This window comes from Lacerta agilis, chromosome 1 (genome assembly GCF_009819535.1).
Source record: "Lacerta agilis isolate rLacAgi1 chromosome 1, rLacAgi1.pri, whole genome shotgun sequence".
Lineage (NCBI taxonomy): Eukaryota > Metazoa > Chordata > Lepidosauria > Squamata > Lacertidae > Lacerta > Lacerta agilis.
In genome coordinates, this window is record NC_046312.1 from 79640326 (window position 1) to 79658466 (window position 18141).

An 18141-nucleotide genomic window follows, 5' to 3' on the forward strand; every position below is an offset into this window, starting at 1 on the left:
GAAATTACAGAGTTTACTTTTATTGATGCACAGCCTCAGCAGCAATACTTGCTGCTTAGATTAAATTGCATGTTTGGGTCACACCAAGCGCAAACAGCAAGGGGGAAGCGAGCAGCGCCCCCCCCCCCCCGTTTGCTCTGTAAAGTATCTAGCAAGGCAACTCACAAGATGGAGTTCCTGAAAGTTCCTTGTTTAAACCTTAACCTCCATTTGCAGGTGAAGTAATGTTTCTGCCTTTGTGGGGGGAACCGCATAGACCTAGTCTAGACAGGAACTTCTAAATACTTAAACAATACCTCTCTCCACATTTCCCCCAGCCCCATTTCAGTAAGCATACTTAGGGTTGTGGCTGCTGTATCTCATATTTTAGCATCTGAAGTGAAGAATTTTGTCAGCACACTTTGGGATAATGGGCAAATAAAATACATTTGGATCTGGAAGAGTCAACAGAATGGAAGAAGGAAAATGACTGAAAGGAGATGTCAGAAAACAGTGCTTTTAGTATATGTTGCCAGTAATTAGGATGGACTCAGAGGGAGCTGCCTCAGGAACATAACCATTTCCACTAGCAACACAATGGACTGAACACAGAGAAAGTTAGGGGTGTAGGAAAAGAATTACAACGCTACTTGCAGAATTATGGTTGGACAGTGTTCTCGAAGCTACTAACATGAGTTTGGCCAAACTGCGAGAGGCAGTGAAGGATAGGCGTGCCTGGCGTGCTCTTGTCCATGGGGTCATGAAGAGTCGGACACGACTGAACGACTGAACAACAAAACATTCCAAGAAGCAGAAAACACCTCCCAGAATGTCCTGTCAGGCACTCACATGTCCACAGGCAATTTAAAGATATGAACAGACCACATTTGCCACCAATGGTGAAAATGAGGAATTCCTGAAAATGGCAATGGGTGAGTTTGAGTCCATGCTTTTTACTTAAGCATGCTGACTTGGCTTGGATTCATTTGGGGATGTACTGCTTCACAGGACTCAGTGAACGATGTGGTGATGGGCTCCTTAAGGGTCATAAATATGCAAAAAGCCAAAGCAAAAAATAAAAAATAAAAAGGCCCTGGAACTCTAGTCACAGCTCAGTTTGAATTCTGTACTACTCAGTGGGAGGAATTCAAGATCGTGTTAAGGTGATTCCCCCCCCCCCTCAAGCAAAGCAAGCATTTCTGCTTGCCAGATGGAATGATTCCACCTCTCCTCCCCCTGTAAGCTGTACCAGGGCTTCTCCCAACTCCCCTAAAGTCAATTTTGGGGTATGTGCAGGAGGAGGAGATGGGGGATGGGAAGCCCCGTTGCGCAACTGGTGGGAATCATTCATTGAACCCGCACAATATTCCTTTCCCCAGCCTTTAACAGTATTCTCCACTCTATTTACAGAGTTATGGAAATTAGAGGTAGACGTGCTCCAGAGACATCTGCTCTTTTTATCTCTGCCTCCTGACACGCAACATTCTCATGCGACATCATCTTCCTCTGCTTGGTCTTCTCCCTTGTCACAGAACCTCTAAGGAATACCCAACTCCATTGCAGTGTGGAGCTTGAACTCAACACATTCTTCTGCTTGAGCAGCAGAACTTACAGCAGACAGGGAGAAATAATACAGTGCTGCCTAAAAACGATCTCCTTTAAAGTGGAAAGGAGATGCCACACAATCTGCCGGAGAAGCCTTTCGGCAGTATTCTGACTGGGTACTCCGCTATGGGAGTAGTTCTCAAAAGCTTCAAGCTAAGCCATGTTGCCTTGGCAGATACCTTACACACAGCTAGCTATATGTCGGTCCCAACTTCCTAAAATTCATTTAACCCATTTTACCTGCCTCTTCACAACCTGATGCAGCTAATGTAAACATTAAACTCCAATTTTCACAATAGGCCAATTCTTCCTCCAATCCACTGCTATCCCAGCAAACATCTGAGGCCCTCCAGATGTTGCTGGACTCCAGCTCGCACCAGCCTCAGACAATATGGCCAATGGTTAGGGATTATGGGCACTGGAGTTTAGCAACCTCTGGAAAGCCACAGGTTAGCCACACTTGCCATAAAGCCGTAATGATTTTGTTTAATATAACAACCCCATGCCAGAGAGAGCTGCTAGGCTTCTAGTTATTAGTGATAATGAGGCTCTCTCAGTGGTGGCTGCACAGCTTTGGAACTCCCTCCCTGGAGAAATATGGTACATAGGGCTTTGTTGCTTAAAAAAGAAGAACTATAAATGCATTTTAATTATTTTCTATGTTGGATTTAACTGTATGAGGAGGCAAATCCTGACAGTGTGTGTGCTCTCTCTCGCTCTCTCTCATCTTAGTTTGTGGTTTAAATGTTGAAATTGTAGCTACTCTATTTTAAGGTGTTTTAGAGTCTTGCACACCACCTCATGAGGCCACTGCACCTTGAAAGGTGGGTTAAAAGTCTTTCAAATAAAAACTAAGCTAAACGGCATGGAATTAAAATAAAAGTGCACAATTCAAAAATTGCACACTGATGTGCTGCTGGGATTCCTTTCCTGTGTCTCGTGTCGAGTCTCAGCAGAAATAGCTGCACCACATCAGTTGTTCCACCATACTATTAAGAACTGAGGTCATTCTGTCAAAAGCAGTCATGTCCACCAAGGGAGAGCAATTTTCAGGCTTACACAGAAGTGCTCCATTATATGCTATAAGTGTGATAGGAAGTATCACATTAATGTATTGTGCAGAGGAGCTTCATCCTGGAAATATGAAGCCTTGATGCAACGTACATATCCCTTGCAGATGAGAGAGGGTATTAAGGCTATCCATTACAGGCCTGAAGTTTAATGGTGCTTACCCCCAGGTAATAAGGTATAAGGGACACAGGTGGCACTGTGGTCTAAACCACAGAGTCTAGGGCTTGCCGATCAGAAGGTTGGTGGTTCAAATCCCCATGATGGGGTGAGCTCCCGTTGCTCGGTCCCAGCTCCTGCCAACCTAGCAGTTCGAAAGCACGTCAAAGTGCAAGTAGATAAATAGGTACCGCTCCGGCGGGAAGGTAAACGGCGCTTCTGTGTGCTGCTCTGGTTTCGCCAGAAGCAGCTTAGTCATGCTGGCCACATGACCCGGAAGCTGTATGCCAGCTCCCTTGGCCAGTAAAGCGAGAGGAGCGCCGCAACCCCAGAGTCGTCTGCGACTGGACCTAACGGTCAGGGGTCCCTTTACCTTACCCCCAGGTAACTGTGTATGGTGGCCCAATTAGCTATGTGCTGCATGGTTCGCTTCCAATTCTACAATTCTATGATTCAAGTGGTTAACCCAAACCACTCCTCTATGCTGAGGTCCTATGCTACACTTTCAGGAAGGACCAAACACGGTACAACTAGCATATCATATGATTTGCATCCTTATTTTTCAAGGAGATATAGCTTCTCAGGGCTCATCTCACTTGCTTCACTGCTTTCCCCTGGGAAAATGGCTGAATCAGATAAAAACGTCTATTGGGTTTCTCCAGATTGACGTTTGCTGCAATTTAGCTCTAAAGAGTAGGATATCTGGGGGAAAGTGGCAGGGCAAAGGCAAAACCACTCAGACCTGTTCTTTCTAGGAGCAGAACAAGCAGAAGTGTGTATGAGGCCTAAGACAGGAGAGCAGAAAGCTGACTTGAGACCAGGGAAAGGCCTTTTTCCTGTCTGAAAAGCAATGGAGACACCTGTTATAACCGCATCTTCTAGGAGGTTTATACCTCAAAGGGATAATATCCAAACAGGCCCAGAGCAATAACTGCTTTTGCTAATATCCAATGCCAGCAGGAAGTTAGGTGGAAAGATAATACATGACCAGTGGCAAACGACTAGAAAACTGGAACAACTAATCACCTGATGTTCTCGTGAGGTATGACTCCCATGGCACTGGCTACTTCTACTCCTCAAAGGATCCAAGGTCAAGGCATGTAGGCTCTGGGCACATTTTTCACAGCTGCATTCTGTCCTCACAAACAATTCTGCTGAACTTTACTCTCACTACACTCAGCTAAGCACAATTGCTGACGCAGCTGCCCTCCTTCCTCCTCTCCTTGCAGGGGAGAAGAGCAGAAGAAGGCTGGCTGCCGATTTCATCATCCAGTTCACAGAGCAATAAGTTTCATTCCAACTCTGACCATCACATGCTCAGAGAGCCAGCCCCCCTTTTTTTACAAAGAACTAAATTTGAAGTTTCTACTCAGGAAACCGCTGAGAACAGGATGCATGTTGGTCATCTGGTAGGGATTTGTAAGCCAAGCAAATAATCACATATCAGCCAGAATTTTGATTTCAGAACTGATAGCAGAAACAGCTGCCTTACCAACACTAGTCATCTGCATTTTTTGTCATTTGAGCACACAACTTGACAGTGGGTGTCCAAACTTCAAAGTCCTGCTCAAGTCACTGAAGACTGGTGGTCTAGAGCAGGGGTAGGCAACCTAAGGCCTGTGGGCCAGATGCAGTCCAATCGCCTTCTCAATCCGCCCCACGGATGGTCCAGGAATCAGCGTGTTTTTACATGAGTAGAATGTGTCCTTTTATTTAAAATGCATCTCTGGGTTATTTGTGGGGCATAGGAATTCGTTCAACCCCCCCCCCCCCAAAAAAAAAATACATGGCCTGAGGGATGGTGGACCGGCCCACGGCTGAAAAAGGTTGCTGACCCCTGGTCTAGAGCAAACGACTATCTCAAAGAGTTGTTATGTAGAGATAATTATAATTCACTTTGCATACAAAACCACTATAAAAATAATAGGAATAGGCCACCACCTCTATTTTCCTTGTTCATATATGCATTGTGTGATATACACACTTACACTTGACTTGTAAAGAAATTGCTCCGTCATGTTCAGGAAAATAAATTTTAGGTAAGTGTGTCAACTAAGAGTCAGATTTCCTTACACAGATACCATGCCACACAGGGCCGTCTTAGAGGGATCGGTCGCCCTGGCGCAGCTATCCCTCGGCGCCCCCGGCCTGCCGCCTCTCCGCCCGCCTCCCTCCCGCGCTGGCCGCCCCTCAGGAGGGGGGGTGGGCGAGTGGGGGATGAGGGGCGTGGCGTCGGAGCGGGCGCTCGTGCGCCGGCGGGCGGAGGATGAGGGGCCGGCGGGCGCTCGCGCACCGGCGGGCGGGCGGGCTGCAAGCCAGCCGCCCTCGCCTCCCAGAGCCCCAGCTGGAGTGCTGGAAGGGCGCGCAAAGCCCTGCGCTGCTCCAGCGCTCCAGCTGGGGCTCCGGGAGGCGAGCGCGGGCGGCTTACAGCCCACCTGCCCACCGGCGCGCGAGTGCCCGCCTGCCCGCGGGGGCGGGTTGGGGAGGGGGAGCCCGGTATGCCGGCGGGCTCGCGGGGGCGCCCCTGGGGGGCCCAGCGCCCTGGTGCGCCGCGCCACCGGCCCCTATGGATGAGATGGCTCTGATGCCACAATTGGTTCTTAAATCTCCTCAAAGCATCATGCAGCTCCTCCTGCAGAACTAGGATGCAAAACAACTCTAGCATTTGTTGTACATATTGGCAGCCTGGCCCTGTAAAAAACAAAATGGCCCAACACACATACCTTAAGACAAAAATAGTCTTGTTCTCTTATGTTACATTCTAACCTTAGACTCTTGTGTTACATTCTAACCTTTCCATATACTGTACTGTATTCTGCTGACTACCAGCCACCGCAACTGTACAGAAAATTCTGTACACTGCAGGATTGACCAATGAACACTGTGTAGGTTTAGATTGTTATTTAGAGCAGATTCACAGCTGTGCTTTACTACACAGCCCTCTGATGTGTTTATATGTGGATGATGCTTGTCATCACACAGCATCATTTATGAACTGCCGTAGTATTGTGGAGAGGTCTTGCATGTACTGCTAGGTTTGTGCTAACCCTACCTGCTTTAATCACACCCATCGCCACATGATCCCTTAAAACAAATTGATGTGAAATGGTGTTATCTGAAGGAAAGTACCTCTGAGAATACAGAGAGTACTTTACCCTGGGGTGGGGGGCAGAGGGCTGGTCCCCACACACTTCAAATTAAAAAGCGGAAGCTTACAGTTACTATTACCATTCCACAACAATATGCTGAGACTTCATGCCTACCTTTCACCACTGGTGAAGTACATACTTCTGGTGAAGTCTAGCAGCATGCCATGACTTCACCAGCCACTGAAACAGGAACCTTTTGTTTCTCTTCAAGTGCCCTAACAGATCTTAGCATGCTACCAGAAGTACATAATTGCAACACATTATATGTGGAGCTGCCTTTGAAGACTTCCTAAAAACCTCAGAACACAGCTGCTTGACTATTAACTAAGAGTGGCCCTGGAAAGCCCATCTTGCCAGTTTTGAAACAACTTCCCTGACTGCCAGCCCATTACCAAGCACAATTCAAAGTGCACAATGTAAAGCCCTACCTTTGACCACAAGTACCTGCCTGTTTGTTAACCACCATCGGAGCCCTTGCCTTCCAAGGTGAGGCAGCTGGCTGTAGTATCCCAGCTTTGGAACACAAGCATTGCCTAGCATTTACTGTTAGGTCTTGTAAGCGTTAGGCAGAGACCTTTTTATCCTCCCAGACCTTTTTAAATGTCAGCTTATGCATTTTTCTTCTGCTACTGTTTCAATTTGTAGCTTTGGCTGCCATGCTGCTTTACTCTTTTAATTGGCTTCATTTGACCGCGAGCTGCCCTGAAAGCTCTTGCTGAAGGGTAGGGAAGACATCTGCTATATTTACACAAAAACAAAATGTCTTTTCCTAAGAAGCGACAGCCTATCCTTCTGACTCAGGGCTTCCCCTTTGGTTGAGGCTGCCTTTGTTCGGCCATTCAAATTCAAAAAAGGAGATATTCTGGAGAAACAAATGAAGAAATACTAAAGTAGTGCCTTCCCTAAAGTCACTTCTGCTTGCTAGCCAAAGAAATGAAGACCTTCAGTTCAGTGTAAGGCCACCTAAGGCCAGAATGGAGAACCTGTGGCCACCCAGATGTTGTTTCCAACTTCCACCAGCTCCTGCCAGCATGGCCAATGGTCAGGGATGTAGTTCACAACATCTGTAAGGTACCATGTGGGCTATCCCACTATTTTCCTTTGTTCTAAAGGGCAGGGCACTTGCCCATCCAAACAGTCATTTGCCTGGACATGTAAGAAGAGCTATTATTTTTGCTTTGAACTTTATAAGGCATGCTTCTGGAGCCACAAGTTCAAAAACTTACAACATTTAGAAACTAAGGTTGCAAGCCAAGCCACACTTAGCAGAGAGCAAGTTCAGCTTAGCTCAGAGGGAAGGGCAGCAGAATCTTAACCACGTCTACGCAGAAGTAAGTCCTATTAAATTAAGTGAAGCTGAGTCCCAGGTGAGCAAGGTTAGGACTTCAGTCTTCCTTCCAAGCAGCCATAGAACTTTAGCTGGTACCAAAACTGGCTGGAAAGTTAAAGAAACCGCTAACGTTTCAGTTAACGTCTTTTAAAAAAATTAACATATAAACTGTTCTAAAAATGATTTTCACAGTATAAGTTTAAAAGTTTTGTATAAGCTGAAACACAGCTTTCCCAGAGTTTTATCTGACACAGACCACTCTCTATGACTTAAAGGAACATTGTCATTCCATATAATAAAAACTCTTGAAATTCTTGTTTGATAGACAGAGAGTAGCATATCTTCTATGAGAAAAGGGTCAGATCCACACCATATATTTAAAACACTTTAACACTCACGGAAAGCCTGGCATGTTTTCAGGGTGCTAGGAAACTGTAGCTGTGTTAGGTCAGCACTCTTAAACTACAGTTCCCAGTGGTATAATAGTGTTTTAAATGTATGCAGTGAATGTGACCATGATCTATTAAGAACTGTAAGTCCCCAAGTTCCTTAATTCATGCTGGCATTTTAAAAAAAAATACATTCTATAGCTTTCTGTGAAGCTAATATGGTTGATCTACAATGGAAATCATTCACAATTCAAGCACACAGCTTCCCCCAAAGAATCCTGGGAACTGTAGTTTGTTTAGGGTGCTGGGAATTAGAGATCTGGGGGGGTCAATTACAGTTTCCATTATTCCGGGGGGGGGGGTAAATGTATGGTGTGGGTGTGACTTGTCAGAGGGTCTTCATGCAGCAAACCTGGGACAGAATAGAGTTGGAAACTCATGGAATGGAACAGAAGCCACTGCTGCCACAGATGGACCACAGTGTTCTCAGTGGACAACATGAGTTTTAGAAGAACAAAAGGATAAGAGGGACAAACAAGTACTGATGATCAGAGGTTAAGAGCTTCTCTGATTTCCTTAAAGGAAACAACTACCAAGATAGGTGGGGCAGGTTAGAACCAGTGCTGTCAAGTATCCCGTTTTCCCCAGGATTCTCCCTTATTTTAAGCAGTTTCCCGCTGCTCTCCCTTATTTTTTATTTCCCCTAAATTTCCCGTTTTTAATGGAAGCAGCTCCTCCCCTGCTGGCCAGGGACTGGGTGGAAAGACCTCGCCTACTTGGAGAGAAAAGCCTCAGCCCTCAAAGCAAGTGGGAGCCGTTTCCCGTGCTTACAGGGGGGTGTATTCCTCCCCCTGCATCAGCCCCTATCCGTTGCCGCCGAGCCCCTCAGCCGGCCAATAGGGTTAGCTGGCGGGCGGAGCCTGGCTGCCTTTGAGCAGCTGCTGCTTCTTGTCCTGTTTTGATGGGATCAGACAAGAAGACGATGGGGCTCCATTGTGCGGAGCACATGGCTGCCCTCCTCTTTGCTGGCTGCCCTCCTCTGTGCTCCGCTCCGAGCCTGCTTGGAGTTTACATTGCTGCTCCGCCCACTTTTGCTTCTGGCTCCGCCCACCACTGACATGTGACTGTCCCCGGGATAGGTGAGACTACTGATCCCTTATTTTAAAATCCGAAACTTGACAGCTATGGTTAGAACAGTTTACCAGAGGCTATAATTTGTTGATGCCGTTTTTTGTTGAAGTTGGCAAGCCTACAGAGAAGGGAGAGAGAAAGCATACACAGGTCACAAAGTCACCCTAAAGATCTCTCTCTCATACACACTGCTTCCCACTTTGGAACCTAGATGCTCTTAACGAATAGCTGCAAATTGAGATAAACACTGAACATAGCTCTTTTGAACCATTTACATTCCGGGTGGCAATCTTTTTCCATTCATGCAACTATAAGCTTGGGAGTTTTGCTTGTTTTCAAATAAAAGCTGAGATTCTCATGATTTTGGGATTTAATAAAGCCAGCAAAAGCCCTAAACCACAACATCTGCAACAATATCATGATAGCTGCCAGCCCCATTGATTCGTTTTACTTGCTATTAGATGAGAGGAGAGTTGTCAGCTCTCACAATGGGTCCTGCCTCGAGACAAGAAGCACAGCACACTTTATGAAGGGAACGTAAGACCCCTCCAGATGTCCTTTATATTTCATATTTATAATCATTTGTGCACATGATTCTATCAGAGCAGTCACATGTGATTCCAACTGCAATACTGTTCGAGCCTGCAAAAGTTTTGGGGGTGCTCAAACTCCTTCATTCCAAATCAGTGTGCATATCCCGTAACTTTCTTCAGAAATTCCTTGACTTTTTAACACCACAAATGCTCTGGTTTATTCTTCTCCTGCTTTTGCTGTGCTATAGCCCCACTGGAGCACAATAAAAATTTGTGGCACTGGGTGAGCATCACAGAAGAAGCTGACACACACATGGATTGACCACAGTCAAAAGCTGCCATATGGGGATCTTTCAAGGGACAGCCAAGCAGCACCTGGTTCTACTACAGTTGCCCACAGCTGAACTAGGCCATTACCAAGCCAGAATGAAATGCAACTTAGACCCTATTCAGGCATTCTGCTTGTGTGTAAAATTGATCCCACCAAACTCTGCTTCCCTGTTGCCAGACTTGTCACCTTCCAACTTGAGGAGGTGAAAGCTCTGATGCAGGAAGCCTTCCCTATTTCCCAGAAACCTGGCCATGCAGCACACTGCTGTCACATTCACACCGCACATGCAAAGTGCATGGCTTTCCCATGAAAAATCCTGGGAACTGTCGTTTGCTAAGGGTTTTGGGATTTGTAGCTCTGTGAGGGGTCTGTGGAGAGGAAGCTAGGTATGGTGTTGAAGGTAGCTAAAATCCCACTTGAGACCTTTGCCCTCCATCAACAGGAAGGTAATGGTGGGGAGGGCGAGATTCAGAGGCTTGCCTCCCACTCGTGTATGTAGGCTTTACCTGTGAGCACCACTCTTGAATAGGGCTTATGCCTCTTAACAGGGAGAACCTACGTGCTCAGAGTCCCTCCTCAACACATCCGCCTCCTGGGAAGAGCTCTTCCTTCAGGAAAAGGATCTGCAAGCTGTTCTCTGGAAACGCTCCCCCTCCCCTCGGTTAAGATCTCCCCCTGTCCGTTTGGGACTTGAGTCTGCTGAGGAATAAAAATAAAATTAATCCCCTTCTCTCTCCCAAGCGTTTTATCTCCTCTGGCCCTGGCTGATGGCTTTATAATCCTGACTAAATCCCTGTCACTCCCTCTCCTTTGCTCCCTTTGCCCATGATTCAAAAGAAATGGGGGCAGGGCAGAGAAACAACCAAGTCTCTCTCACAGGCGGGAAACATGGCTCTTTCCTTAAAGATGGGTGGGGAAGGGGACAGCCCACGCTGTCCCAAAAGTCATGGAACAAGCAAGAGTATCCCTGTTCTAGTTAAGCGAAATGCAAGTGATTTACCTCACAGACCTCACTTGCCTAGGGACAAGGTCACATTGGGTCTTTTGAAGGACAGGTGGGCCTTAAAGGAATGCCTCCCCTTAAAAAAATACTGGGAAATAATTATGTAACCTTTGTGACCCACCAGTTCCAAAAAAAAACCCCACCTTAGATTTACACTAGAATATAGCAAATGCAGACCTATACTCTGCATTTCCCAACTTGGTCACAATAGACACAAACAAGAGAGGCTTTTTTGAGGGGGACAGGTCCCTAGCAATTGCTCAAATCTCCATAAAAAAATCCACTTCATTCTTTCAGAACTGGGCCATAGCATACAATGTTTTTTTATTTAAAAACATACACATGGCAGGAAAAGAAGCATGAGAAGCAGCTGCTGCAACATTTGATCCCAACTGAAAATTGGAAACAATGCCTTATCTCTCAGAAATGAACATATCGTTCCAGTGAAAACCATGACAGAGCAAAGGAAGTCCCCTTGGTTTTTAGAGTGGGGGCAAAAAGAGCTTTAGTATAGAAATGTAATAATAAAATAAAGCAAAACTTAATATCCGGTTCTCTGGCAGAGCATATCTGGATTAGGAAAGACAACCAGTCAGAGATGTATTAAATCTGACTTTGTTCTAACAGCCTAATAACCACACACGCATCCAGTATTGGCAATGGAAACTGAGGCCCAGGAGCACAACCTGTTGACCAGTGTTTCTCAAACTTGGGTCTCCATCTGTTGTTGGACTACAACTTCCATCATGCCTAGCTAGCGATCAGCAGTCAGGGAAGATGGGAGTTGTAGTCCAAAAACAGCTGGAGACCTAAGTTTGAGAAACAATCCTATCTCACTTCAAAGCTCTAGCTATGCAGGTAAGAAGTCTTAATAGACTGGTGGCCCAGATGGGAAAAGGCACATTCTGTCTCTTTATATATAGCACAACACAGAGAAAAGAGCAAAAGCAGTTTTGCAGCTCATTCTGCTATCCCCAGTCCAAAGCCATAATGGAGTCATTGATAAAAAAAGGGAAGTTTCCATTACAGAGTCTTTCCTTACTGACTACCTGGCACCTTTCAAGGGGGATCTGTCATCATAGCAGTATTTTTTCTATTGATTTATTGACAAACAGGTTGATGGTTAAGTTCACCTTTAAAAACCTGTCTTCCAATGAAATAGAAAAAGAACATAACATTCATCACCACTTCTCTCCGAGTTAAAGCAAGGAGCACTTATGGAACATATTCTCCTTTGTTCTAAAGTAAGGAATGAAAACTCAGTTCTCTCTGGTTCATAGGATTGCTACTTCCCAGCCTGGAGCAATCACAAACCAAGAACAGAAACCTACACTCCCGGAAATCCAGAGATTACTGTCAAGGTTGTGTCATCTCCCCCAATTCCATTCACACACAGAACAGAAGATAATTCAGCATCCTGACAATGTCAGCTTTTTCCCTTTTTAAAAAAAGAATGTTTTTCATCTTTAAGTAACAAATTGTGTGTGTGTGTGTGTGTGTGTGTGTGTGTGTAATGTCCAGTAAAGTTTTCAAAGGAAAGGAAAAGGTTCTGTTAGCAGCCAGGGAATGGGGCATCAGTTCACTGCATTCCCCCCTTGACTTGCAGAAGCACAAAAAATTATGCAAACTGAGATAATAGGTGCAAGTTTGCATAATTTGGGCAAGTTACAGAATCCAGGTTACTTCAGTGCACAGGTGTTTTTTTTTTACTAACGAAGAGCACACACAATCCAGAGGACTCCCCTCTTGATACAAATTTTATTCCTATTTTACAAGCAGGGAGGCATCACAGTTAGCAGCCTCCAAGGGCTCTTGTGGCACGTCATACAGGAATAAATTTATTGTGGCACAGCAGAAGGGCTTTGTTAGTAGGTGATGGCATAATATGCTGGAGGGTGGAACAAGTGCTAACAATGCCTTTATATGGTCTACACAGGACGAACAGGACGAATTTACACAAAAGAATGAATGGGCACAACCCTGGCATTAAACAACTCAATATATTTAAAAACTCAAAAACAGAGGAATATTTTACTGCAGGACATTTTGATGCTGACCCAGAAGTCACCATTATTTGAAAACAATGGTACAAAGGAAGACAGCAGAAGGCACCAGCATGAAACTGATGCGCCAAGGTTCATCAGCAAATTTGATTCCACTGATTTAGGTCTTCATCAAGACCATGGGTTTTTCTCCCATTATGGACATTACGTTACCATAGCAGAGCTGGGAAATAGCATACCAGTTACTACCACTGGTAATAGACTATTTTGTATCCGTTTGAACTTCACATACAGATGCCACAGGCTTGCAATCTCTCTCAAGGTGCCATTCCTGCCCCCTGCTGCCGTCTCTGTACAGTGGTACCTCGGGTTACAGACGCTTCAGGTTACAGACTCCGCTAACTCAGAAATAGTACCTCGGGTCAAGAACTTTGCTTCAGGATGAGAACAGAAATCGGGCAGCTGCAGTGTGGTGGCAGCGGGAGGCCCTATTAGCTAAAGTGGTGCTTCAGGTTAAGAACAGACCTCCGGAATGAATTAAGTACATAACCAGAGGTACCACTGTATTATATATGAATCTGTTGCACCTCTGAGTGTAACACCTCATGGACTTGCACCCACCAAAAACAGTAGCCATGTTATCCTTTCTGATATCCCAAGACTCTCGCCCTTCATTTGTTTTGCCACAATAGACTTGCATAGTTATTGTTCTGGAATTCGCAACAGAAAAGGATAGTGACATCTCTTCTGATATGACTAGGCTACAGGCCCCTCATTTCCTTATGTTGCAGCCTGGTATTAGTTTCTAGCATTAGACAAGTTCTGGTTCAGTTTCAAAGTCGTTCAGATATTTCAGCTCAGCAGTGCTACTGCCCCTCAACAGTGTTGGGTGTGTGTGTGTGTGTGTGTGTGTGTGTGTGTGTTTAAAGCAAGGTATGCCTGTGAAACTTGAAGTTTGACTTCATCTGTTTGACATTTCTATTTAACCTGTGTCACTTGAACTGGAAAAATAAGCCAGATAAGCGTTCTATATTCTCTCTTATCGGAGGCATAACAAAGGTTCCAAGCTAGGACCAGCCCCACCCATTGAAGACTCTTGCCATAACCCCCCTCACTGGATTGTTAGCCTTATCTTCCCGACTGAGTTTCTCTCTTCCCGGTTCTGTCTGCTGCCAGTTATCTCCAATCGCATGGCCACAGCTCAATCCCAGGTCATATGAAGTGTGAAATCATTACTGCCTGCTCATAAGCAGCACCTATTTGTAAACCACTTTGAGGTATTTTTTATTTTATTTTTTACAGCCTAGCAATATATAAATTTTATGAAACAATAAACAAAGTAACTTCTGGTGCCACTTGCAACTTCCCTCCACCAGATTGGAATAGTTTACAGAAAAATGGGCAAGATGTATCAAGGAGTTATTCCTCATTCAAGGGGGACACAGTATACCGGTATATACCCCTTAGAAGATTTATGTTGTCTAATGACTTTTGTACTACAAGCTTCGGCAATATTTCAACTGAACTTGTCACAATCCCTCAAATCTCTTTTTCTGGCTTAAAATAAAAATAAATAATGAATCTGACACGAGTTTGTAGAATATGGGCAAACACCATTTTCTCATGACCAAATTGCAGCAGCCAGCCCTTGGTACATTTCTAATTCAGGGGCACTGGCAGTGAGTACTTCTCCAGGCAGAGCTGAGCACCTCTCTCTCTCTCTCTCTCTCTCTCTCTCTCTCCTAGTCCAGTGTTTTTCAACCTTTTTTGGGCAAGGGCACACTTGTTTTATGAAAAAAATCACGAGGCACACCACCATTAGAAAATGTTAAAAAAATTAACTCTATGCCTATATTGACTATATATAAAGTAATTCTCTTGAATAGGAATCAAATAAACACAATTTTTCCCACGGCACACCAGGCAACATCTCGCGGCACACTAGTGTGCCGCGGAACAGTGGTTGAAAAACACTGTCCTAGTCAAGCCATGCCTGTGGCGCTAGCCCACTTTTGGCATCTTGCCAGCCTTCTTTTCTGGCTAAGCTCTACATTTCATAACTCTGCAAGAGCAAGGAGATGGGGCATGGTGGCACAGCCACAATTTCCACAGCATCCTTCCTCGACAATTAGGCAACCAGTTAGTCCCAACAGGCAAGGAGAGCTCTTGTTGCGCTGGAAAGTGGGAGATGAAATAGAATCAAACTCAAAAGAAGCACAAATATAGCGTGCCCCTTTCTATTATTGTCATTTACATGGTGTAAGAGAAAACAATGGGTTTTGAACCAGGCCTTCCCATCAGCTTTGAAAGGAGGAGCATGTCTAGGCCTTTACTTAACCTGGCACACAATGAACTAGTCAGCACCTTCTGGCAATAAAATCTGTGAAAAATTAACCTGCGCTGAGGGTCCCACCTTGTTCATATCACACTGTGTGTGCAGCCCCTTCATATGTACAAGCGACTCTGCAAGGATTGTGCACTTCAAGAGAATCTCATTGGAACTTTTATTGCAAGCTAGCTTTGTGTATTTTATATACAGCTGAAAGGTTAACTTAGGAAACTGGCTTACTTGTCTAAGAAAAAGTCACATTCTGAGAGAATGTGCATTATGCTCTGTCTACAGCAACCCAAAAGTATGAATGGAGGAACACTCTTTTTTTGAATAAGGGCTCCTCCACAGCAGCTATAAGTCCCTGAGGGTTATGTTTCAGGTTATATGAATTTAGTACAGGCTTCCTCAAACTCGGCCCTCCAGGTGTTTTTGGCCTACAACTCCCATGATCCCTAGCTGGCAGGACTAGTGGTCAGGGATGATGGGAATTGTAGTCTCAAAACAGCTGGAGGGCCGAGTTTGAGGAAGCCTGATTTAGTACCTAAGCCCAAAGTGCCGATCCCTTTCACGACATCTTGCACAGCCATGTCCTGGGGCACATGTTTTTGTGGAAAGTCTGTGCGCATGGGTGGGGAAAGAGAGAGAGGAGTGTCACATGGAGGGAAACCAAAAGGAGGAAGTGACTAACTCCAGTTTTCTTCATGCAACATGTGGGGGGAGGTGAGGAAAAGGAGATCCTCAACTCCTTCCAAGAATCATCTTCTCAAATCTGCCCCTCCATTAATTCTCTTCAGACTTCAGGAAATGACTCCTTTCCCACTGCCTCTCAGTCGGCTTTTCACATTGCTCTATTGTTTTTAACATGTACATGGAAACTGTGCACACACAAATGCATATTTAACTGCCCCATCTTACAAGTACATGTGCCAAGGATTTGACAGTTGCTGTAGCTCCCAAATGTGCCGCTGTGCCTGTGCAAGCTGCAATAAACATATCTGCTGCTGTGTAGCATTTACAACAGTGCCTAGTCTCACAACCCTTTGCTCCTGCTGCCAGGTGGAAGCAAATTCACCTTTCTGACCCCTCTGTCAGGTAAAGCTTATAACCTGCTGCTGCTATTGGACTGTAAGCCTCCTCTCTTCCTACCAACACCCATCCCCCACTTTTAAAAAACTTCATTTCTACTTCAAAATACGTTTAAGCACTTCTGCTCCCACAGTATGTAAAGCAGTCCCACTCAACCTACTTCTGCTTGTGGGGAATACAACCAGCAAGGGGTGGGATAGCAGGTGCAGCTGAATTCTATTTTATGGTGAGCTACATCAATATCCTGCATTTCCTCCAAGGAAGGACATACGGCTCCTCCCCTCCTCCACAAATCATTGTATTACAGGGTCACAAACCCACTAACCCCTCTCTCCATTTTAATCCCCACAACAACCCTGAGAGGTAGGCTAGGCTTAAAAACAATGACTGGCCCAAGGTCACCCAGTGAGTCTCATGGGCAAATGGGGATCTGAATCTGGGTCAAAGTCCAACACAGGGTCCCTCACTATACAGACCCCCCCCCCCCAATCTCCAAAACAGACCTGGCCTCGTTCGTTTAGCCCCCCTGGTGGGGCTTCGCCCTTTCCTTTCCCGCTGCCAATACTTCCCCGAAGCCCGATCCCCTCCCTGTTTACTCGGGAGTAAGCTCGGCGGCGCTCAACGGAGCCCAGCATTACACCCTGCGAGGAGAAGAAGGAAAGGAGGCTCCTCACTCACAGACTTCAGTTGCTCCAGCCGGTCCTTCATTTTGGACAGGTGCTGCTGTGGCTCCTCCTCCTCCTCCTGCTGCTGCTGCTCTCTCCAGGTGAAGCCGGGATCCCCGCCGAAACTCCGCACGGGGAGGAGGGCTTCTCCAGGAAGTGGAGTCCCAGCCCTGAGGGAAGGTTCCTCTTCCTCCTCCTGGCCCCGATCGCTAGCAGGAACGCGCGAGTTTCATCCGCGCAAAGGGTGGGAGGGACACACACCACGCACGCTCACATCCCTTCCTCCCGCAAAGCTAAATCTGTCTCTCCCCCACCCCGCTGTGTGTGTGTGTGTCTGATCCTCAGGCGCTGAGCTGGCCGCAGCTGCTAATCCGCCGTGACATACGCGGAGGGAGGCAAGAGGGGAGGGAACGAGAGCAGAGGCGCCGCCCACTTTTACCTGGGCAGAAATCGCTCTTAAAGAGACATCGTCGCACACCCTCGTTTGTTTGTTTGTTTATTTGTTTTTAACGTATTTTTAATTAAAGATTTCTTGGTTTACGAAAGTATGTGCAATGTCTCTTTTTTCAAGTTACATTTTCTACATATCAGTTTCATTTGGTATGCAGGCTGAGACCTCACCCTACCTGCCCGAGGACTGTCTCGCCAGAGTGGTGCATGCTCTAGTTATCTCTCTCTTGGATTACTGCAATGCGCTCTACAGGTATGTGGGGCTACCTTTGAAGGTGACCCGGAAACTGCAACTAATCCAGAATGCGGCAGCTAGGCTGGGGACTGGGAGCAGCCGACAAGACCACATAACACCAGTCTTGAAAGAACTACATTGGCTCCCAATATGTTTCGAGCACAATTCAAAGTGTTGGTACTGACCTTTAAAGCCCTAAACAGCCTAGGCCCAGTATACCTGAAGGAACATCTCCACCCCCATTGTTCAGCCCGGACACTGAGGTCCAGCCCTGAGGGCCTTCTGACAGTTCCCTCAATGTGAGAAGTGAGGTTACAGGGAACAAGACAGAGGGCATTCTCGGTAGTGGCGCCCGCCCTGTGGAATGTCCTCCCACCAGATGTCAAGGAAATAAACAACTATCCAACTTTTAGAAGTTGATTTTAATGTTTGATGCACTATTGTATTTTAATATTTTGTTGGAAGCTGCCCAGAGGGCTTGGGGAAACCCAGTTAGATGGGCAGGGTATAAATTATTATTATTATTATTATTGTTGTTGTTGTTATTATTATTTGTTGAGACATTGGTGTTGCATTAGGAAGAAAAGGAGGAAAGAGGTGGAGGGGTCCATGGTGAGTGGGGGTGGGGTGGGGTGGCGATGCTTTCATTCTACTTAGTGTATGTGTGGGGTTTTGTGTCAGCATCTTACTATT

The 18141-nt window shown here is 45.8% G+C and overlaps 1 protein-coding gene across 5 annotated transcripts in view; it reads right to left on the bottom strand.

Annotated features, from left to right (window-relative positions):
- STX3 (syntaxin 3) overlaps positions 1-17107 on the bottom strand; it is a 39776-nt gene extending 22669 nt beyond the window's left edge. For 2 of the 5 annotated variants that reach the window (XM_033157816.1, XM_033157789.1), the window contains exon 1: positions 16777-17107. In XM_033157816.1, the coding sequence (XP_033013707.1) occupies positions 16777-16806 (30 nt within the window). In that variant the 5' untranslated portion in view covers positions 16807-17107. The remainder of the gene's footprint in view (positions 1-16776) is intronic. The other 3 variants (XM_033157779.1, XM_033157806.1, XM_033157797.1) reach the window with 2 other exon arrangements.
- Positions 17108-18141: the final 1034 nt, after the last annotated feature.